Below are 24,332 nucleotides of genomic sequence, written 5' to 3' on the forward strand. Positions count from 1 at the left end.
TATGGTCGCCTGCTATCGCATATCCCATAAAATACTGGTGTAGCCAGCCAATACCTGTTGTGTAGCAGTCGCTGCCCTTTGCTCAGCCTGGGTCAGTCGTCTCCGCAGAGAAACCGACTTGTCGTGATGCTCTGCTAGCTGCCTCTCGTACTGCACACACAAACATGTACAGTGGCCCCTTGAACTAGCCATTGCTTGTACATTCACTTGTGACTTTGGGCAATAATAAGCAGCGGGTTTTTGAACATTTTGTGCTTATGTTTATTTCGACTGTGACGCCAGTGTGCTAAACATCCATCAGGAAAATGTTCTCCCATACATTCAGTACTTTGTATGAGAAAAATGAGTCACTGAGTGAGGTTTGACTGAAGGACCGTGAACATGACACGATGCTGTCGTGTTGCACAAACCTCGGTCATCGTGTCGTGATTGTTTCTGAGCTGCAGCTCCAGCTCCCGCAATCGTAGCTTGTGTTGATTCGTCTCCGTCCTGAAAAGCAGCACAACGCAATTACACCCAGGTTAGCTCTACAGCTCACAACTTTCATCACACATTTGTAGTCAGGAAGTCAGGGAGATACCGATGGCCTCGGCGGCAGCAGCTGGGCCGCACGGTGACTTCGTGGTGAGCACGTCAGCCTCACAGTCAGGAGAGGAAGGGTTCAAATCACTTCACACTTCATTTTATTGTGTATTTATAGCTTTAATTTGGCACTGAATGGGTGGTACATCAGGGCCTTGTGGTTCAACAATCTTCAAAAATTGACCGATCCGATCACAGATGGAAACACCCCCAGAGTCAGTTCTTACATGAGCTGTTGGATCCTGGTTTCAAAGGCCTTTGCCATGTTGGTGGCCTCTTCCTTGGAGAGCTGAAGACTTTTCTGCTGTGCCATGAGGAGGTGCATCCGATCAGCATTCAAGCTGCGGCTGGTCTCTTCCAGCGCCACCATCTGTGCTTGAAATGTCTGCACCTTCCTCTTGGTCTCTTGCTCCATCTGCAACATCTGCAACGACCCGCACCCAACTGAAATGGAACCGCACCAAAGCCAGAACATGAAAGCTAACTCACCTGCTGTCTGGAAGTGGTTTGGGCCATCATGGACGTTCTGTGCAGCTCATCCATCTCCCTGTGGAGCTTCAGGTTCTCTTGTTGCAGCTGGAGTCGATCCTCACTGATACTGTCGCGGTCCTTCCAGGCTGTGGCCAAGCAGCCCTGCAGACGCTGCACTTCCTCCTGGCTGCGCTGCGCTTCCTCGCTGCTGCTGTTGATGGGAAAAAAAATACGTGTTACCACACCTCTCCTGGCTGAACTAAATATTGCACATTTCATATAGTTGAATGTAGTCCAAAAATATGCAAATATTTTTAAAGGTATTTTTAAAGGTATTTTTTGCCTAAATGTCTAAAAGAAAAATACAAAGATGTTGCGATAATATGTAGTATTCTACGCCGGTCACTATGTTATTGTAATGTTTTTTTTCCTGAGACACACAAGCAGCAGACTTGATTGCCGGAACAACAGGCTTTTATTGCAGCGTTGAATGATCTACTACTGTTGCGGTCGTATAACCCCCCCCCCCCCAGTACCAAGAAACATTCACAGCTACACACGAGTCTTACTGGGTGATAAACTTAGGGGGGTTATTTCATGTCTAGAAGTCTGCTGTTAAAAATCGTATTGCTCGCCTCATTCATATAGCCTTGGGCGTTTAGGCATGTGAGTCTGCCCTTCATTGTCTGTCTCCCTCACGTCCTCTCACATATGCTACAAGTGTAGCTCCTATATGAACTAAATTTTTTGCATGACTAATCAGACATTCTCTCTGGAAGCCGTCTGCTCAGTTTGGATTGATTTGTATGTTTTATTCAGTTTTAGTTTCATTGTTATTAGATTGTTATTAGAATCAGTATTGGCAATTACTTGGCATCTGGTCAATACCAACATTTTCATATCACCCCGCCTGTCGATGAAAGCCAACTGCGAGCGTTACATCGACAAGCCATGACACCAAGCCGGAACTTTTTACACTTACTCCATTTCTAACTTCCGGAGTTTACATTGAGTGCTTTGCAACGAGACGCTCATTTCATCCATCATCCTCTCGGCATTTAGACACCTCTGGTGAAGAGCATTGGTCTTTTCCATGTCTTCATCTGCCCGGCACTTTGTTACCTGGAACATTAAACGGCAAGCATAAATACAGCAGAACCTTGGATAGCGTCATACCCGTAGGTTCGTCATAAACGTAAACCAGAAGGTTCGACTCTAACCAAAACATACTCTAACCAAATCAATTGTACTTATAATAAATAATGTGAAACCATTCATTCATTCATTCATTCATTTTCTACCGCTTATCCTCACGAGGGTCACGGGGGTGCTGGAGCCTATCCCAGCTGTCTTGGAGCAAGAGGCGGGGTACACCCTGGACTGGTGGCCAGCCAATCACAGGGCACATATAGACAAACAACCAATTTGGAGTGGCCAATTAACCTAGCATGTTTTTGGAATGTGGGAGGAAACCGGAGTACCCGGAGAAAACCCACGCATGCACGGGGAGAACATGCAAACTCCACACAGAGATGGCCATCAAAAAAAGATGTAACATCTTGGAGTTGAACTCCTGAAAGCAAAACCAAAGTGTTATATGTCTGTCATAGGACCTACCATCTCCAGTTCCTTCCGCAGAGCTTTTTTCTCATGGTTGGACCTCTCCATGTGAGAGTCTTGGAGCGCACACTTCTGGAGATGGACGGAGAGGAGGAACAGACACAATCAGATCGGACGGGAGCTCGTTCACAGACTACGATAAAGGAAGCGGTGTAGGCAATTTGGTATTCAACTGGTGGGTCAGGACCCAAAAGTAGGTTGCAGAGCCGTTTTCAGCCTGGGAAAAATACAAAATAAACAATGTAATGACCCAATGTCTGTGAATGCACCCTATTTGCTTGCTATAGCGCCACGAGGTGCATGCCAAGTTTCTGAGTGACTGGGAGAGGAAGGGCATGGGGTCCCTCACCCAGTTGCAGATATCTGCCGGAGAACAGCACAATCCCTTAAAATAGAATCTATATGAGAAGTATGAGTTGAAAACCTCCCGCACTTTGAGTCACCACTTGTCATGGAGGGGTGACGGTGGGTCCTGCAGCCAAAGTAGAGAACCCCTGATGGAGGGGGTGGATTTTTACCATATGCATATGGGACAGCTCCTCTGCTAGTCGATGGATTTCAACGTTGCACTGCTCACGTACGTTATCTACCTGTGGAATAGGCAAGACACAGTCAGACAGTCAGACGGTTGTTCACCGGTGAGCTGTCTCTTCCACTCAAAGGCAATGGATGCTCAACACTGGAATCGACTTGCTGTTTGACTTACTGCCTGAAAATGAACCAAACCATGACCAGAACCGAGGCAGGTACCGAACAGTGTGGCATGATGATGGCATACCCACACCAACACACACATTGTGTGTGAGGTGGTGAGGCAGACGTGCTAACCGCGCTAACTGCGCAGCCAGCGCGCTAACCGCGCGTCCACCGCGCGTCCAGCGCGCTAACCGCGCTAACCGCGCGTCCACCGCGCTAACCGCGCGTCCACCGCGCATCCACCGCGCTAACCGCGCGGCCACCGCACTAACCAGGCGTCGACCGCGCTAACCAGGCGGCCACCGCGCTAACCACGCGTCGACCGCGCTAACCACGCGGCCACCGTGCTAACCACGCGCCCACCGTGCTAACCACACGCCCACCGTGCTAACCACGCGCCCACCGTGCTAACCACGCGTCGACCGTGCTAACCACGCGGCCACCGTGCTAACCACGCGGCCACCGTGCTAACCACGCGGCCACCGTGCTAACCACGCGTCGACCGTGCTAACCACGCGTCGACCGTGCTAACCACGCGGCCACCGTGCTAACCACGCGGCCACCGTGCTAACCACGCGGCCACCGTGCTAACCACGCGTCGACCGTGCTAACCACGCGTCGACCGTGCTAACCACGCGGCCACCGTGCTAACCACGCGTCGACCGTGCTAACCACGCGTCGACCGTGCTAACCACGCGTCGACCGTGCTAACCACGCGGCCACCGTGCTAACCACGCGGCCACCGTGCTAACCACGCGTCGACCGTGCTAACCACGCGTCGACCGTGCTAACCACGCGGCCACCGTGCTAACCACGCGGCCACCGTGCTAACCACGCGGCCACCGTGCTAACCACGCGGCCACCGTGCTAACCACGCGGCCACCGTGCTGTCCTTGAAGAACCACATACGAAAGAAAGTACCTCCCTCCTGGTGCGCATCGCAGCTTCCTGGATCAGCTGCTGGATGGCCTTATCTTTGTTTTCCAAATCGCCTACCTTCGGCTTCTGTCTCCCAACAGTCTGAAAGATAAGAGGCAAAAGCGGAGCTCAAGGATAATAAAACCTGAACCAGTATACAGTCTTTGCAGGAGGTAAAGTCAAAAAACCGCCAGTAAATGATAGCTCTTATAAAGAGCCCATACTCCAAAGCCCCCGCTTGCTTGACAATGGCATTCTCCTTCGATTTTAGATCAACATTTGCTATCAAAGTGGCTGTTGTCATTATTGGAACCCTCCCAGTCTCTCTTCAATTGCCACTGTTCATTCAGAACGCACTCCAGGTTGAATCTCTAAGTATGCCTGACACATTTATGAAACATATTTATAAAAATAGAAACTCTCCATGAATGAATGACAATGTAAGATGATCCACAAACATGTGGTATCGGCATCACGATGTAGCCAAAACTTTGTGGATTTGCTGAACCGTGAATGCTGCAACGGAAAACGTGGGGGGGGGTACACTGTATACAACTGCAAGTAATTGTAAGTAATTGCAAGCAAAACAAACAAAATCAAAGACAGACCTTAGCCACATCCTGCAGCGCGATGGCGTCGGCCATTTGCATACGCTCATGGACTTTCGTCAGGATCTCATACCTCTCCTGCTCCAGGACAGAACATCGAGCCTGGAGGGCCCGGACTGTTTTCTCCCACTGATGTTGCTCCTCACAAGCAGTTTCCGGGCAAGCCTTTGGTCTAAGCCGGTAAAAACACATGGGTCAAACTCGATAATCACCAATAAATGAGTATACTTCAGGAGTGAGGAGCCCAGAGGTTGACGTTGCAGGTGAATCAGCAGTCACATGCTCACTTTTCCTCTCGTTGGCCAGAAATCCACTGAAGCGATTGGAGTTGCTGAGTCTCTCCCACATCTTCCTCCTAAACACACACACGATCTTCACAGCAGAACAACATACCGAACAAGACACATTTGAATGTTTACCCGTACAAAGACATACGTTCTAACTTGGATTTGATTGAGGGATATAAGACCACAGACTACAGACCAAGGAGTAACCCAAGTTAGCTCAAAAGACACAACACACAATCATTCACGTCGCCATGGGCGAGACCAAAGTGTTAACAAAGGAAAATCTCAGGGACAAAAACGTAGACCTGCACAAGACTGGAATGGACCTACAACACCAACAATAAGACCGTAGACTTGCGCAAGACTGGAATGGTCTACAAAGCCATCAACAGAGCCGTAAAACTTCACTGGAAGACTGGAATGAACTAGAAGACCATCTGAAAGATTGTAGACCTTCACAAGATTGAAAGCCATCAACAAGACTATAGACCTGCTCAACACTGGAATGGACTAAGCTGTAGACATGTACAAAATTAGAATGCTCTACAAGACCATCAAGACTGTAGACCGGCACAAGACTGACACAGACTAAAACACCAACAACTAGATTGTAGAACTTCACAAGACTGGAATGAGCATCAACAAGACCAAATGCCTTCTTAAAACTGGAATGGACTACAAGACCATGAGCGCGTATCAGATTAAGATCCTGGAGTGGTCTAACCAGTCTGTTACACGTGTTCATACAACATAGCAATTCCACGTTGAATAAGATCCCTCCAAATGAGGCGAGTAGAGTCCACAGAATGTATTTCCTCCCTGACCTGTCTCTGTTGCTGATGCTCAACACCTTGGAGTTGTTGGGTCAGGTCACCCGTTTTGGCTGTGGTGGTTCTCAGGTCATCGCTCGTCTTTCTGTGACACACGGACAACACCTTAGCACGGCTTCCTGTCAGTCGGTATACAATCATACAACACCTGCTCAACTGGTGGTCCTCCGCCTACGAACGGGTTCCGTTTCTACGACGCCAATGTCAGTCCCACTTTACTGTAAGTCGGAACTCATACCTAAATCGTGTTTGTCCAAACTTTTGCCAGCGGGGGCCAGATAGTCAAAAATGAAAGGGTCATTAATATTTTATAAAGTATGTGCTAAGAAGTTACACTATATATAGTTCAAGAGAAAAGTGTGTCTCGGGTTTTTTGCTACTACATTTTTTTCTGTCATAATATGACAAGTTTAATCTCAGAAAATTACAACTATTTCAACTTTTTTTTCATAATATTCTGACTTTATACCCTAATCTCATAAAATTGTCAGATTACAACTATTTGCTCATATTTTGAATTCATTTTCAATTTTTTCCATTTTTAAAACATCTTTCAGAATGTGCCGCAGGCCAATATAAAAAACAACGAGGCCATCAATGGCCCCCAGACCACATCTTGGGGGGCATCTCAATAATGAGACCACCACACTGCTCACTTATCACTGTCCATTTCACAGCAGCAGATCCTTTGCCATGTTTAAATACGTCTTCTTCATTCTTTTGTGATGGTGGTGGTGTTCAAACATCAACACCAAACATCTGGCCAGTGTCTTCCTTTCACTTTACCTTTCACTTTCCCTTTCTTTGACACATTGCCATTTGAGGAGCCTGCCTCACGCTTGGAGACCTCAAGAGAAAGTGAACTAAAAAGAACATTTTGGTAGTATTTAGTTACCTGAGCTCTGTGTGTAGCTCCTCTATCTTTTCTTGCTGCTCTGTCACCGTCTTTAAAAGGTGCTTGTTACTCTGTGTGGAAAATAAACACATAGAACCATATTCTACACATGCTATCATTCCAACCAGTTGAACTCGAAAATGACTCACTGACCGACGATGCTGTAAACCTTACATTGGGTGCACTGACCGACGAAGCTGTAAACCTTACATTGGGTGCACTGACCGACGATGCTGTAAACCTTACATTGGGTGCACTGACCGACGATGCTGTAAACCTTACATTGGGTGCACTGACCGACGATGCTGTAAACCTTACATTGGGTGCACTGACCGACAATGCTGTAAACCTTACATTGGGTGCACTGACCGACGATGCTGTAAACCTTACATTGGGTGCACTGACCGACGATGCTGTAAACCTTACATTTGCAGTCAGGAGTTTACATTTTCATTTTAGGCCTGTCATGATTTCTTAAGAAAAATAAAGAATAAGATCTTTTCCAAACTGGCACTTTGGGTTGGGGCACATGGGGGGTACATATATCATAATATATATCATAATCTCTGAGAGGAGGGACCTACCTGTGCCACATGTTTACGTTTCACATTTTCTATCATTTACACAGGCTCAAAAAGGTAGTCTAAGTCGGAACTCCCGACTCTAAGTCGGACTCTAAAAGAGTCATCAAAAGATGAAAAAACAAGAATTAAATCAAACAGGCATGAAAACAAGAACAATTCCTTACTTTTATCCCTGTAGTTGTACGTACACTGGAAGGGGTGTTGCAAAAGAGGGAGAGACAGGCATATGTGTCCATAATGAGACCACCACAATGCTCACAGAAAACGTTCTAGATCTCCCAGAATCTGCACCTATTCCTGCAGTATTTCCAAAAGTTTGTTTTTATTCCACCTCTGAGCACGCCCACTCCGCTGTGATTGGTCAAGTGCTCTTAAGTACCGTACTTCCGGACAACTGGAGTTGATAATAACTGAATAAAGCCTTTGGAGAGCCAATTGAGAAGCGTTTTGGAGTGTCCATGTTTACTGAGTGTAGGCATAGTGTGCCCGACATTAATACGTCTTTCCGGGCATGAGCAAACTCTTCTGGCTTCAGCAACACTTTGGCAGATATTTCATAAAAACAATCCCGTGTGAAAAGCTGTTGATGGATTATAACGTTTTTGTCTTCACCACACCTGCCTGAGCTTGCCTCGTAGAAAGATTTCCTGGGAGCCACAGCGAACAATGGGAAACTGGCCTACAGCGCATGCCCATATAAGGAAGCCCAGCTCTTTGCGACATCACAGGTCTCTGAAAGCAAGCGCTCAGAGCCATCCCAAACTTCTTTCACAGGTCTCTTGAATGCGCAAACCTCATTATCTGAAACTTTGGCATTATTTAACACAAGAATACAACATTCTAACAACATATATAGATCAGAATAGGTCCCCTGTAATGTGACTGCACCTTATTTGGAAGAAGACCCGAGACTGTCACCCTCGTAAGGTGGTGACATATCAATCACCAAGGGCCCAAAATTGATGTGACGTTCATGCCCCTGCTGGGCTGTAAACTGTAACATAACCAAGATAGTCCTTACCAATTCCACTTCCTGATTGGCCACTCGGAGTTTACGTGACTGCTCTGTGAAATGAATGAGCTGATCCTGTGAAGGAAAAGGAAAATCTTTGGAACCGTGTAGGTTCTTTAGTCTCAACTTTCTCCGCGGTTGCAAAATAACCAAAAATGGAGCCAAAGGTGGTGTCCGTATTGATCTCACTGCCACATCACGCTTTGGCAACAGTCACGTTAAATGTTCCCTTTCTTTGCCTCACGCTTGGAGACCTAATGACAAAAAGTGAACTAAAAAGAACATTAAATGTTAAATGTTAAACGTTAAATGTTCACTTTTCCCTTTCATCCATCTCGTATACACCGTTAATTTTTTTTAGGCAACATTTTGGAGACTTGTGGCTTGTTAGCTAGCAAAGAACGACAGAGTCAACCACTGATGTCGTCATCGAAGGATGACAGGGGTGACTTCTGCTTCCTGTTTCTATGTAGTAGCAAGCATACATCAATTGCAACACAACAAGAGCACAGTTGGACCAATGCAGCCTATTATTAACATCACGACAAGTGTCATTTTGTACGCTAACCAAAGAATTTAGCCAAAATTGAGGTGTAAATATTTCACGTTAATAACAAAACACACACCAACCGGGGAATACGCTAACCGAGGTTTCCACTTTGTATCTATTTTAGCAGTATCAATATTGGCATCGGCAATACGAGCACCGTATTTACTTGTGTGGACACCAAACCCATTGAGTACATTTTATCATCTGACAGATCTGACACTTACAACGTTACAAGTTCTGGTGACTTAAAACAAACTTAACTTAAGTCCTTTTCATCCATTTAGCACAAGCGGAGCAAGATAGTTCAGCACAAGGTTTTACATTTGTCCTGGTCAATGTACATGTTTAGTTTTTGATTTTCAGATGGACTTTCACCCTGCTTGACAATAAGACAAAAAGACGTTTCTTTTTTTCAAACAAGGATTCAGAACAATGTGGAGTTTTCCCCTTGTCTGAAAATAATACAAAAATAAGACAACAAATATTTAATATTTATATTTTTATATAACAAGATTTTTCAATTAGACAAAAATAAAACAAAAACGAGTTTCTATTTTTCAACAAGATGAATTTTCACCTTGTCTGGAAAAACAAACAAAAAGAAGACAAATAACTTTCTGTTATTTTCAAACAATGATTTTAGAAGGGGGTTTCACCTTGTCTGATAAGTTTCATTTCAAGATAATTATTTATTTATTTATTTATAATTGTAATTTTTCATTTTGTCTGAAAATAATATAAAATAAGACAAAGAAGAGAAAAATAGGTTGTCTTTTTTAAGTTTTTGATGTAGTTTCACCTTGAAAAAATAAACAAATATGAGAAAAGTAAGAAAAAATACTTTTAGATGGGGTTTTACCTTGTTTGACAAGAAAACCAAAACAAATTTCTCTCCAAACTCCAACATTTTTTTGGATGGATTTTCACTTTGTTTGAAAATACGACAAAAATTGGTTTATTTTCAAACAAGCATTCTAGTTGGGATTTTTACATGTCTGAAAATAAGACAAAAATAAGGCAATTAAAATAATGTTTATTTTCAAACAAGATTTTTAGATGGTGTTTCATTGCGTCTGGAAAAAAAACAAAAATAAGACTAAAAAAAATAAGTTTGCTATTTTCAAACACAATTTTTAGATGGAGTTTCCCCTTGTCTGAAAATAGGACAAAAACATGACAAATAAGACAAAAAAAAACAAATATAAGTTTCTTTATAGTTTTTTTTTAGATGGACGATTCACTATCTTCCCTCTGGACATGTCCCAACCATCTCAGTCTGGCCTAAAGGACTTTATCTCCATGGCCTCTAACATGTAATGTCCCTCTGATGTACCCCTTCTTGATCCTATCCATCCTGGTCACTCCCAATGACAACCTCAGCATCCTCATCTCTGCTACTTCCAGTTCTGCTTCCTGTCTCTAGACCAAACAACATGGCTGGTCTCACCACAGTTTTGTATACCTTTCCTTTCATTTTAGCTGAAACTCTTCTATCACATCACGCCTGACCCTTTTCTCCACCCGTTCCATGTCTGCACACGCTTCTTCACCTCCTTTTCACAATCCCCATTGTTCTGGACTGTTGACCCCAGGTACTTCAAATTCTCCACCTTCTGTATCTCTTCTCCATGTAACCTCACTCTTCCACTTGGGTCCCTCTCATTCACACACATGTACTCTGTCTTGCTGCGGCTAATCTTCATTCCTTTCCTTTCCTTTCCACTCTTCTAGCATCTCCTCCACCTGTTCCCTGCTCTCACTACAAATCCCAATGTCATCTGCAAACATCATAGTCCATGGAGATTCTTGTCTAAGCTCATCTGTCAGCCTGTCCATCACCACAGCAAACAAGAAGGGGCTCCTAGCTGATCTCTGATGCAGTCACACCCCCAGCACATCTTACCACCATCTTACAGTCCTCATACATGCCCTGCACCACTAGCAGGTAGCTAGCACTAGCACCACTAGTTTTATACCTCTGTAGTTGCCACAGCGCTGCACATCACCCTTGTTCTTAAAGATGGGCACCAACACACTTCTCCATTCCTGAGGCATCTTCTCACCACCTAAGATCCTATTGAACAACCCAGTCAGGAACTCTACTGCTCCCTCTCCTAGACACTTCCATACCTCCACAGGTATACCATCAGGACCAAGTGCCTTCCCACTCTTCATCCTTTTCAATGCTCTTTAATGATCTACTTCCTGTTTACCAATCTTTGCGACTTCCTGGTCCACAGCAGACACTTCTTCTACTCTTCCTTCTCTTTCGTTTTCCTCATTCATCAACTCTTTTAAATACTCTTTCTGTCTTCCCATCACACTACTGGCATCTGTCAGTACACTTCCATTCCTATCCTTGATCACCCTAACCTGCTGCACGTCCTTCCCATCTGTTGTCCAGTCATCTGGAAGCACCTCCTGACCCTCCAGAGCCTGTCTCAACTCCTGCCTGAAAATCCTACAACACTCTTGTTTCAGCTTCCACCGTTTGGTCCTCTGCCATTTCCATCCTTCTGGCAAAGTCCGCCACCATCTGTCCTTCTGTGTTCCTCTCCTGAATACCAAACCTGCCCATCGCCTCTTCATCATCTCTATTTCCTGCACCAAAATGTCCATTCAAGTCTGCCCCAATGACAATTTTTTCCCTTCTAGGGGTGCTCTGCATCACTTCATCGAGGTGGGGCATACCCACTAACAACACTGAACAATACACCTTCAATTTCTAGCTTCAGACTCATCACCTATCTGACACTCTTTTACCTCCAGGACATTCTTAACTAGCTCATCCAACTCCATTCCTCTTCCATCTACACCATGATAGAACAAGTTGAACCCTGCTCCTCAACTTCTAGCCTTGCTACCGTTGCAACTGGTCTCCTGGACACACAGCATGTCTACCTTCCTCCTCTGCATCATGTCAACCAACTCTCTACCTTTTCCTGTCATGGTTCCAACATTCAAAGTCCCTACTTTCAGTTCTAGGTTCTTGGTGATCCTCCTCTCTCTCTTCTTACGGGTACATCTTTCTCCTCTCCTTCTTTGACCAACAGTAACCTCATTTCCACCCGCACCCTGTAGGTGAACAGCACCGATGGCGATTGTTGTTAACCCCGGCCTCCACCGATCCGATATGGAAGTTGTGTTGTTGGTTTGGCAACATTTTTACGTGAGATGCCCTTCCTGACACAACCCTCTGGATTCATCCATGCTTGGGACTGGCACAGCGAGGCACTGGCTTCTACCCCATTGGGGCGACATTTTTTTTAAAAATATATATATATTTTTTAAAGTTTACAAAAGTTAAGATTTTAAATGGAGTTTTAACGTTGTCTGAAAATAAGACAAGAATATGACAAATAAGACAAAATTAAACAAAAATAAGTTTCTTATTTTTGACAGGACTTTCACCTTGTCTGAAAAATAAACAAAATAAGACCAATAAGTTTCTTATTTTCAAACAAGGATTTTAGATGGGGTTCCACCTCGTCTGACAATTTTTGTCTTATTTTAAAACAAGTTACTCCTTGTCTGAGAGGAAGACAAAAAATGAATTTGTATTATTCAAACAAGAAGGGGTTTCATTTTCATCTGAAACTAAGAAACTAAATCTTGATGTTATAGGCAGACAAAACAGACCTATTAGAGCTTTTAAATGCTCACAGCCTGAAGATAACAAGATGAGTTATTAAAAGCAAGAACGTATGTTGAAAAGAGGTCAAATTAAACCTTGAGCTTCTGTGTCATGGCGTCTGGGTTCTGTCCATTGGTGAAAACTTTGTGGTAGAGATCCTTGAGTTGGTCCTCCTCTAGCACTGCTATTGGCCACATCTCCATCGCCCGCCAACGCTCCTATTCCAATACAAAGCACAGGCAAAGGTATTTGTGTGTGGTTTTACCTGCAATGGTGTTCAATTGCACTGAATCATGCTATAGGTGACGTGTTAAGTTTATGAATTCACATACAGTACATATGCACATTTGAAACGCCTGCATGGCAAGCCAACAAGCGGTACAGACCTGTAAGAAGAGCTGGACTTGACTTTCATAATTTTTAATGAGCGCGTCTTCGTCCTCCACTTCTGAGCTGAGCTCCAGCTTGTCCTCACTCAGCTCCGTGTAGACACTGCTCAAAGCGTTTGTTCATCAAACCACAACAAAAAGATACATCGTTATGTAGGGTGACCACGGTGATTACTCAACCAAAATTCTAAGTCATGCCTCACCTCATTGCGCTTCAGTTTTTCAAAAATATGTTAATTATCATGTTGTTGTGGTGGAATATGATCTATTGGTAGTCAAACAATCAGCATATTCAGCGTATTTTGGACTAAATTAATCAATAAGCAAATTAAGTAATGTTACATTAATGAGACAATATCTACCACAGATATTAGGAGCTCTCCTAATACTAACATGCGTGTCTACATTATGTCTTATTTTCTCTAGTTATGTGTACTAAAGAAGGGACAAAAAGAAGTGTAAAGGTGACTATAGGGGTGTTATGTCATGTCAAGAAGGCTCTAATGATGTTACAAATCATATTTAGGTCATATACACATTTTCTTTTTGCATTCTACGTTCTTGACAAGAATAATGTGCAAGCAATGGCTAGGTTATGTCTTCAACCACTGGTGGACATGCAACTGAACTTATTGTCAGCGTATTTCATTTGATTGCATAACAATGCAGCAACAATCAGTGTCGTGGAATAATAGTAATACACTGCAGTTGTGACGATGTATTTTTCATTTTAAAAATGCTGATTGTACTCATAGGACAGCATACAGCATTAAACACAAATGTAGATTTTTTTTCCAGTAATAATAAGAGCACCTTTCATCTTCCTCGATATCAGGCTCCATCTTTGACGTCCGTCATTAGCTGGAAATAGATGCTCATTAGGTTCTTGTACATATGAATTACTCTTTGTTCATTTTTTTGTCGGTTGTTTGTGTAACTTTGCGAGCGAAATTGCTGGGGGGTTGCTCTAAAATCTCAATAAGATTGATTATATGACTATTTCTGGGGAAAGGGGCACCAAGTATAGTAGTGCGTTTGTGAATATCCAAACGAGAAGAATTACATTTCTTTGTAGAAAAGCACTTAGTGAAAGTACTGTAGCGTCGTTGCCGACGCTATGGAAATGACACGACTGTGGTCGATAACAAGCTTTTTATTGCACAACAGTAATGGATACTGTCGGCCGTAATCACGCAGCTAAAACCACAGCCAGCAACTCAACCGTGCTTCCTCATCAACAACACGCCCCTCACACTTGGTGCATTCACGGTCACCCGGAACAGCCAGACACTCAAGAGCACAACATATCAACATGACTACGTCAGGGTCGCTACAGTACATTGACTTGTATTCATTTATAGCATAGCATTGACCCATCCAATATGGCAGCGACGTTGACGTATCGCAGTAGTAGACAAACCCGCTTCTATGGTATGACCACAGCCTTCGTCATTGGGTCCCGAACTCAAAAAAGGTTGAGAAACACTGCTTTAAAACAAATGTTCCTCCTGGCCAAGTGTTTATTTTCCCCGAATTGTCTTTCGTTTTGTCTTTTCTGCCTGTACGGTAGTAACAACCAGAGCATATAAAAACACAATCATTTCCTAAAATGTTAACACTGATGTTTTAACACTGATTTTAGTCGATGTTCGAGAATTGTAAGGAACCTGTGTTTGACACATGTAATTACTTGGCGACCATTTGTAATAGTGTGACCGCAAAGCATGAATGAAAGTGTGTAGATAAAATTGTTTTTATCTGACCTTTGTATGTGAGAAACAGGAAGCGGTAAAACTTGACCCTGTTATTCCCCTTCAGCTTGATAAATGTGAGATTTGACAGGCATGCAACCTGTCGGCAGGAGGTACTACCCCCTTATTTACCTTCACGGCGACATTCTCTGCGGGGGAAATGAAATAAGATAACTTCCGTCGAGTTTAAAGGTGCCCGCAAAAAAATGCAGATAATTACTACTGTGATATACTATTACTGCCGTTACTCTCGCCAACTTTAGGCATAAAATACAACATTTGCTCCGGTATAAAATATACATCAAACCAACGTAATGACTAAACACTTATTCGGTCATCGTGAACATTTGCCCAGATAAAAATACATCAAACCAACGTAATGACTCAACACTTATTCGGTCATCGTGGAGGCGGCAAACGTAGCCGCCACGAAGTCACGTTGGCTTATAGCGTTTAAAGCCAAACAACGCGAGCGTCAAACCGCTGCACGTGGCCAAACTGGTCCTTTGGGCGGGGCCGGCGGGTCGAAATGTCACCACGAGCATCGCTAGGGCAGTATAGTGTAGATTATGTTATGTGTCTTACATTGTTATTTTGACATTACTTAAAAGGGGAATACATTATAGTACATGGCAATATTTTCCTGTATCTACGAACATTTGCAGTATCGCCGAACCCTACAGTCACGCATGCAGGACTTGTCCACGAGATGGTGCTGTTGGCTAGGAATCAATGGCAGGCTGCCTGGCAACCGCAGTGCCAACCCAAAGGTTCACACAGCCTACAGTGTCTTTCCTTTCCTACCTTGGAAAGTTCTATTAGGTTCCACACAGTATGTCACATAAATGAGTACACTGCAGATTGTTTTAATCTTTTCATGGGACAACAGCAAAGAAACATGATTGGGGGGAGGTGCGGTGGTGGTGGGGTTGCTGTTGTTATCTTGTAAATTTTAAATTTGGAAATTTCTCCCAAAATTGTGAGTAGTGTAGGGAAAAAAAACAGCTAAAACTCAGTTTTCAACTTTTCAGTTTTTGCAGGGGACAGGGTCAATTAAAAAAAGGACGTCCCTGATGGCCCCCGAACCACACTTTTGAAACTCCTGCTGTAAATGATTTCCCCAATTGAAACATGAGTCATTCAAGCAATATTTCTAATATTCCTCATATAACTACAGACACTTACGGGGCGGCCCCCACTTGCATACAGCCACTGCCATTAAAGAGTCTTTGAATTCCATCCAGCTACTTTCCATCTTTTGTAAAGGGGCTGAGGGACAGGAAGAGCGTTTTCAGGACTGAACCGGAGGCGGCTTTTGTTGAGGAATCTGCATCATGAAAAAGACACGTCATTTCAGAGTCCTCGTTGGTGTTGATAAGATAAGCAGGTGTGTTCTTACCAACGCGGTCTGGCAGGATACCCAACTGTTGACGGGTTGCAGATGCACGTGGGCTGCAAGGAGTTTCTGATTTGCTCTCCCCTTGCATCGGCCCGTCGATGACGTCTAGTAAGCGACAGTCTTTGTTTGCCGTAGGAGTGATTTTGTGGGAGGTCGCTTGCGGGATCTCTGTGATGCGACTCAGAGCACTGTCTGACCAGATTGGGGCATTGCTACCTGGCTGCCGTGACTCCTGTGGAGTGGAAGAACTCATTGAATGGTGCGGCTGAGGTGCAACACGCGGCAGAGGAGCAGTGAGCTCACTTAGGGGGGTTGCAAAAAGGTTGCGAAGAGACCCGGCACAAGTTGTTCTTTCACTGGGAACATGCGACTGAAGCAAGCCATGAGGGCTGACGGGCTTTGTTGAAGTGCTGGTGATGTCGTTGGCAAATAGGCTTTTAAATGGTGTTTTGGAGGGTGTGGAGTCGAGAGAATCTGTGATTCCTGCAGAAGAATATTCCAGCGGTGTCCCAGACTGGGTGTTTTGTTGCTTTAAAGAATCTTTGACTTCAGTGGAAGGAGTGAAAGGAGCATTGTCCTCTAACCGAGTTGACTGCTGACAGAAGGGAGTGAAAGGCTGGACTAAGGCTTGGGAATTATTTGTGAGATGTGATCGATGTGGCCTTGATGGTGTGCGGGGGTTCGGTGTTGATATGGCAGTCGGCGGGCTTGAGAAGATGCTCTGAGAAACATCCTTGCTGGATTTGGGACTTTGACCCCCGTCTGCAGAGGATGCCACATTAGTTGGACAACGAGTGGTGTTAGGACATGCTGTCATGTATTCTGCAAGCAATGCTTTGCAAGAAGAAGCCGTTTCCTGGTTGTCATACCGAACCTCCTGACGAGCTAACGTCTGTTTGAGTGTTTTTTCCCGCACTTTGTCGGCACCGTGTTTGGCAGGTAACACACCCGTGACATGAGGCATAAGATGCAAAGCAGAGTTGTGCTGTCGGGTAGACACCCTGAGGACAGAATCGACGGCGTAAGGAATGTTGCCAAGATTTCCTGAGCTGCTGCTACTATCAGGAGGAGAGCCATCTTGACTTGGAGGAGTTTGGATGGAACTAGACAATGGATTGTACAACTGAGGTCCTCGCAACACTTCCACGGAATAACCAACAGGGGCCTTGGGAAGCAGACAAGATGGTGCATGTGGTTGAGCATCTTCCTCAGGGGGGGTTGCATCCTCGGTCGGACCCAGCCCTTCCTTGCCAGCATTGGATTCTGCACTGTTATAGAAGTTGAACCTGAAGATTGAAAGCAGAACACATTTGTGACCTGTACATATCTCCAAGTCTACACAGAGTCATTCCGGTAGATTTTCCAGTAGGCAACCTGGACCAACCAGATGTCGTCAGCTACGTGTCCGCCAGGCCCAACACCTCCTGGTCTAGATGTATTTTACTTTATTCAGCCATTTTATGCTTTAAAATTGTTAATTTAGGGGGAAAAAGACATAGAATTTGCTTAAATATGCATATTTACCGTATTTTCCGGACTATAAGTCACACTTTTTTTCATAGGTTGGCTGTTCCTGCGGCTTATAAATGAAAAACTGGACACCTTGTCTGTTCATGTTTATTTTTGGTGTAGCCGAATAACCATTGTGTTAGCATATCTTACACCGACGGATGGACGAACGGACGCTTTGTTCATCTCCAAGAGAAATTCACAGATCCAGCAGCTTACAGATTTGGACAACACGGGGGCATGCAGGGTTCAAGAAAATACGGGAATGGAACTATGTAAAGTAGTATAGTAAAATAAAATAAAAAAATAAGGTACAAATATCAAGTACAATAGTGCAAAAATATCAAAAATGTAATAGCAAAGCAAGTAAAATTCAATGCAAAAACCTCCATCAAGTGCTGCTGTGCAGGAGATGTTGTACAGCAGGGGTGCTCACACTTTTTCAGCATGCGAGCTACTTTTAAAATGACCGAGTCAAAATGATCTACCCACTACAAAAATGCAAAACATCTATTTATTTTCAAATGTATTGAGGATTATTTGTACGTACAATGTATGTTGATGTACCTTACATAACCAAATGAGCCAATATTGCAAAACACACATAATTAACTATGAACATTTTTTGTAATTACCTGAGTTTACTTTGATGACTTGCACTGAATTGAACCAGCCAGGGATGAATAGTCCGGACAGTAGCTGCTGATAGCCAGGTTAGCCAGGCAAACGCACTTCGAAAAAGACATTGTGAAAAAAAAGTCCACGTCCCATTCCGTATGGAAGTGATATGTTTTTGCCTTTTTACTTGGTCCAGCTCCTTCACTCATTTTAGTGACCATAAACTTTAGCGAGGGCTTAAAATCTCGCAATTTGCCGACTAGCTTAGCACTTTGCATCGTTGTTTACGCATGAGCGGTGACCTAAAGGTCAAAATTCAGTTGTCATCTGACTGGTTGTCCTGTATGTCAATCAAGTAACGGGGATGGATGATAGGCTGACATCGTAAGTTCTGCTGCACTTAGAGACGTTGTTTGATTTGATTGGTCGCCCGAAGGGCAACATTCAGTTGTCATCTGAATGGCTGCCCTGTATATCAATCAAGTGACGGCATTGATGCTGGGATGATATTTTTTTAATGTCACGCCGTGATCGACCAGCGATCGACCAGTACCACCTCCGTGATCGACCGGTAGATCGCGATCGACTTAATGAGCACCCCTGTTGTACAGCATATACATGTGCATATTGATTTAGTGCAGTGTGTGTGTTAATGTCTGTTTTGGTCAAGTAGTTTGGAAAATAAATTACCCGCAAAAAATACGACTTATACTCCAGTGCGGCTTATGTATGTTTTTTCGACCTAATTATGCATTTTTGGCCTTTTGTGACTTACAGCCCAGAAAATACGGTCTCGACCTAAGCCAACCACAACACAGCATGAATTGAGTCAGTATATTTGCTGTATCAATATTTTGATTGAGAATAGTATTTATTGGAGAATTACCTGCCGGGAGAATGTGACTGCATTTTCATGTTCCATTTGATAAGAGAATTTGGGGAGAAAAACACATAACCCAAATAGCAGGGATCAACTGTATTTCTACAATAAGCTTAAAACACACACCTGAAAGGCTGCTTTAATTGATCAGAAGCATGACGTGGAGCATCAGCTGGATCCACAACTTGTGTGCCGTCCGGCTCATCGGTCGTGGCTGGCTGAACCGAAGGCTTCGGTTCAGCTTTTTTTACAAGCTCGTTGTCTCCTTTTATTACCTGGAGGAAAAAAACATTGGAGCCCCTTGTCATTTCCTAAAGAAACATTCCACATTTGTAACTAAATCAACTCGTGTGACTCACCTCATCCAGCAATTTTGCCGTAATGTCATCAAGCGACTCATGTGAGAACATACAATCCTCTCCTCTGGTACAGCGTCCTTTATGATGGAAAAATTTGCAAGGGAAGGACTGTGGACACTGATTAAGGATACAACTGGAATGGAAGCGGGTGGCCTATCCTTGGCTTGCTGGGTATACTTCCCTGCATGCCTTGTGGGTTTGACATGAGTATAAAATAGTATTATTTTGCATGTTTGTGTGCAAATGTCGGTTTCCATACTGAAAAATCAATAGGATGTAGGGCCATGTTTACATTTTTAAACAAACCAATGTACAGTCCCTGACAAAAGTCTTGTCGCATAAGGACATAGTAACTTAAATGGCATATAACTTTATTTCTAATCAATCAATTGTTTCAATAAATGGATCATTTTAATGTCAAGGGCTTTCACATTAATAACTGGGTGAAAAATGAAATCATCAAAGAGTGTAGTGATGTTCACAGCTTGTTAAAGCCCATAACATCTGTTTTTGCAAGGACAAAAGTCTTGTCGTATCTTTAAATGATTCAACCAGTCACAGATTAGAGCTTCACCTGTGACAAATACTGTAATGAACACATTCCCAGGTGTGTATAAAAAGATCCCTGGCACACCAGACCTTCATGTGAAGTGCAACCTGGCCTCTGACAACATGCCAAAGATTCAACCACAGACCAAAGTGCTGATCATCAAGAGCCTGAAGACCAGGTCTGCTGCTGAGGTGGCAGACATCTTTAATGTGTCCAAACGTCAAGGGGAGAGGATAAAAAAAAAGATTTGAAGAAACCGGTGATGTTCATGACAAGCCCAGGTCAGGCAGACCCCGTAAAACAACTGTTCGAGAGGACCGTTTGTTGCTTCGACAGTCCAGGGCCAGCCCTTTTTCAACTGCAGCGGAGCTACATGAGAACTGGTCACCAGAAACCCCTGTATCTACTAGAACTGTTTGTCGAATTCTTTCACGCGGTGGTCTCCATGGCCGAATTAGTGCTAAGAAACCAGCATTAAACAGAAGACAACAAAAAAATCGTGTTGCATTTGCCAAGGCCCACAGCTTGCAGAAAGGATGGACAGTGGAAAAGTGGCAGAAGGTTGATTTTTCTGATGAATCATCCATTGAACTGCATCCCAATCGCCGCAAATACTGCAGAAGACCTGTTGGAACCCGCATGGACCCAAGATTCACCCAGAAAACAGTCAAGTTTGGTGGAGGAAAAATCATGGTTTGGGGATACATCCAGTATGGGGGTGTGCGACAGATCTGCAGAGTGGATGGCAACATCAACAGCCTGAAATATCAAGAAATTCTCGCTGCCCATTACATTCCAAACCACAAGAAAGGGCAAATTCTGCAGCAGGATGGCGCTCCTTCTCATACTTCAGCCTCCACATCCAAGTTCCTGAAAGCCAAGAAGGTCAAGGTGCTCCAGGATTGGCCAGCCCAGTCGCCAGACATGAACATTATTGAGCATGATGAAGGAGGAGGCTTGGAAGATGAAGCTGAAAAATCCTGATGAACTCTGGGAGTCCTGCAAGACTGCTTTCTTGGCCATTCCAGATGAGTTATTTGAGTCATTGCCAAGACGTATGGATGCAGTCCTCCAAGCTCATGGAAGCCATACACAATATTCATTCTTTTTTCCAAGGTACAATGACTTTATGTTCTGGTGTTATTGTAGCATATTTGTGTATTCAAAATTAAGTATATGTATTATTTCTACATTTTTTTGTATGCGACAAGACTTTTGTCCAAGCAAAATCTGACCTTTATGTCCTAATTAAATGATAAAACTCAATGAATGGTACAAAACTTTATTTTGATATAAAAAGCATAATCTAGAGGGCTTTGCCTTTCATATAAGTCATTTCTGATTCCAGTTGAGCAACTACAAGTCAAGTTATTATTTGTTGTTCCTACAACTTGGATAAGCGACAAGATTTTTGTCAGGGACTGTAGATGTTTTTTTCTTTAAATATTAAAAAAGAACAAAGACTGCATCTCAGCTTTGTGTTATCAGTGACACAGCATATTATGAACTTTTTATCCCCCCGTTTGTACTTTACAAATATATATTACATTTTTTCTGTGAATATCATGACTATTATAATATTTAGACTTCATCATAATAAACATTTTCATATTATCACTTTCTTCCTAATTTATTAATGTAATATTATAACTTTGTTTTGTTTTTCCCGTATTGTGACTTTTTTCAATTTGATGCTATTTTTATATTTTGACTTTACTCCTCAATATTTCATCCTTATCGCAAAAACTGTTACTTTTTTTTTTTTTTTTACTTTTCTTGGATAATCATATATTTAGAATATGCCTACGGGCTATTCATTCATTCATTCATTCATTCATTTTCTACCGCTTATCCTCACGCGGGGTGCTGGAGCCTATCCCAGCTGTCTTGGGGCGAGAGGCGGGGTACACCCTGGACTGGTGGCCAGCCAATCACAGGGCACATATAGACAAACAACCATTCACACTCACATTCATACCTATGGACAATTTGGAGTGGCCAATTAACCTAGCATGTTTTTGAAATGTGGGAGGAAACCGGAGTACCCGGAGAAAACCCCCGCATGCACAGGGAGAACAGCCTACGGGCTATGTGATTGATAAAAAGCAAAGGATATTGTGCATGAACGGACACCTCTTCCCTTGAATGCAGGATCCTTGCACATAATACTTGCAATGCTGTTTGATGATATCGTTGACAGGTTCTACATGCTTCATTTGGCAGCTGTCACCCTGCAGCGCCGGGAAGGAGGGGAAAAAATCACTTCTTTTTCGACAGCCGTCCTTATTTCATAACCCACCTTAATGCACTTTCCAAAAAGGAAATGTCTGCATATGATCTGTCCGTCAAAATCCAAAGTATTCTGCCCTTTAAATTCCGGCGTAAACTGTCGGACTTTGACCACCTATGATGAGAAATGAGCATAATGCAACAGCTCCTGTAAATCCTATCAAGAAAGCTTACCCGGGTATGGTTTCTGTTTTTACTGCCTCCGCCATGTTTCCGTGAGTTTCTTGTCTGATGCCTGTTCCCTCGACGTTGACCCTCCTGATGGACTTCCTGTTGGGGTGCATTCCCATTCAGTCTGGTTTTAAAATGCTGGCCACTGTAATGTACCTTCTTAGCATTCTTAGATGTCGTCGTCTGCTTTATGAATCCACCGCTGGCATGTTCATAGTCACGGTGCACTTTCACAGCCTTGGAATCACCATTTGGGGAAAATGTACCAAGGTAACTATTGGTTCCCTGGGCCTGCTGATATTGCCTCTGAAAGATAAATCAATTGGCTACATTATGCAGTGCTAAATACAATACAAGTCATAATTTACGTTTTGTGTACTGCCATTGACAGAGTTTGAACATAGTTCATACCTTTGTATTGGGACCGGGTTGGTCGCTATTCCTCTTTCTTCCCCTGCCGCTTTGAACAAGGCCAGTATCGTTTCTGAATGATATTAGTCAAATTAATATTCGCGAGACTTAATATTAATTAAGCCTCGCGAATATTAATTTGACTAATTGTTGATATTGATTGTTCAAACGGAATTTCAATAACATCAAAGAGCAGCAGCAACAACTACCTGGACGTACGAGGCGGTTGACTCGGACGCTTCACACAGACGTCAGATAGCTTTGAAAAAAGGTTGGCGAATGCCATCAGGACATAAAAACGAACCAACCGATTGTGACCGCCACAAATTTTGATTTATTAAAGTCAGCGCTTCTCCGTCGCTTAAACGTGACGCCAGTGACGTCACCATCTTGTCGCTTGAATATTACGTCATAAAGCTCTGCCGCGTTCGCGGTGCCTCGGAATTTTCTCATTCCTAGTTAAGTTCATAGCGCCATTATCTGTAATCATCCCAACAACTCCGTAGATACAGTGCATCCGGAAAGTATTCACAGCGCTTCACTTTTTCCACATTTTGTCATGTTACAGCCTCATACCAAATTGTATCAATTTAATCTCTTACCTCAAAATTCTACACAAAATACTCCATTATGACAATGTGAAAAAGTTTTTTTTTTTACTTTTTTTGAATTTATTAAAAATAGAAAACTAAGAAATCACATTTACATAAGTATTCACAGCCTTTGCCATGACGCTCAAAATTGAGCTCAGGTGCATCTTTTTTCCACTGATCATCCTTGAGATCTTTCTAAAGCTTAATTGGAGTCCACCTGCAGTAAATTCAGTTGATTGGACATGATTTGGAAAGGCACACACCTGTCTATATAAGGTCCCACAGTTGACTGTGCATGTCAGAGCACAAACACCAAGCATGAAGTCAAAAGAACTGTCTGTAGACCTGCGAGACAGGATTGTCTTGAGGCACAAATCTGGGGAAGGATACAGAAACATTTCTGCTGCTTTGAAGGTCCCAATGAGCACAGTGGCCTCCATTATTCGTAAATGGAAGATGTTTGGAACCACCAGGACTCTTCCTAGAGCTGGCCGGCCTTCTAAACTGAGCGATCGGGGAAGAAGGGCCTTAGTCAGGGAGGTGACCAAGGCCCCGATGGTCACTCTGTCAGAGCTCCAGCGTTCCTCTGTGGAGAGAGGAGAGCCTTCCAGAAGGACAACCATCTCTGCAGCAATCCACCAATCAGGCCTGTATGGTAGAGTGGCCAGACGAAAGCCACTCCTTAGTAAAAGGAACATGGCAGCCCGTCTGGAATTTGCCAAAAAG

The 24,332-nt window shown here is 43.5% G+C and overlaps 1 protein-coding gene across 8 annotated transcripts in view; it reads right to left on the reverse strand.

Moving 5' to 3' along the window:
• LOC131126530 (sodium channel and clathrin linker 1-like) overlaps positions 1–23,417 on the reverse strand; it is a 37,123-nt gene extending 13,706 nt beyond the window's left edge. For 4 of the 8 annotated variants that reach the window (XR_009129194.1, XR_009129189.1, XR_009129185.1 and 1 more), the window contains exons 1-17: positions 14,840–16,067; positions 13,890–13,937; positions 13,074–13,179; positions 12,783–12,905; positions 8,513–8,578; positions 6,908–6,978; positions 6,007–6,097; positions 5,183–5,250; positions 4,896–5,067; positions 4,291–4,389; positions 3,192–3,263; positions 2,671–2,745; positions 2,036–2,175; positions 1,072–1,264; positions 810–1,006; positions 411–489; positions 55–150 (exon numbers count right to left, since the gene is read on the reverse strand). Coding sequence is in view for 1 of the 8 variants with exons in the window: in XM_058069184.1 (XP_057925167.1) it covers positions 55–150; positions 411–489; positions 810–1,006; positions 1,072–1,264; positions 2,036–2,175; positions 2,671–2,745; positions 3,192–3,263; positions 4,291–4,389; positions 4,896–5,067; positions 5,183–5,250; positions 6,007–6,097; positions 6,908–6,978; positions 8,513–8,578; positions 12,783–12,905; positions 13,074–13,179; positions 13,890–13,918 (1,677 nt within the window). In the remaining 7 variants the exon portion in view is untranslated. Of the gene's footprint in view, positions 1–54; positions 151–410; positions 490–809; positions 1,007–1,071; positions 1,265–2,035; positions 2,176–2,670; positions 2,746–3,191; positions 3,264–4,290; positions 4,390–4,895; positions 5,068–5,182; positions 5,251–6,006; positions 6,098–6,907; positions 6,979–8,512; positions 8,579–9,789; positions 12,906–13,073; positions 13,180–13,889; positions 13,938–14,839; positions 16,155–16,226; positions 17,513–19,359; positions 19,509–19,592; positions 19,702–22,257; positions 22,374–22,441; positions 22,547–22,605; positions 22,909–23,013; positions 23,087–23,222 lie in introns of those variants that run through there. The other 4 variants (XR_009129197.1, XR_009129198.1, XR_009129184.1 and 1 more) reach the window with 4 other exon arrangements.
• Between the last annotated feature and the right edge of the window lie 915 nt (positions 23,418–24,332).

This window comes from Doryrhamphus excisus, chromosome 1 (genome assembly GCF_030265055.1).
Source record: "Doryrhamphus excisus isolate RoL2022-K1 chromosome 1, RoL_Dexc_1.0, whole genome shotgun sequence".
NCBI lineage: Eukaryota > Metazoa > Chordata > Actinopteri > Syngnathiformes > Syngnathidae > Doryrhamphus > Doryrhamphus excisus.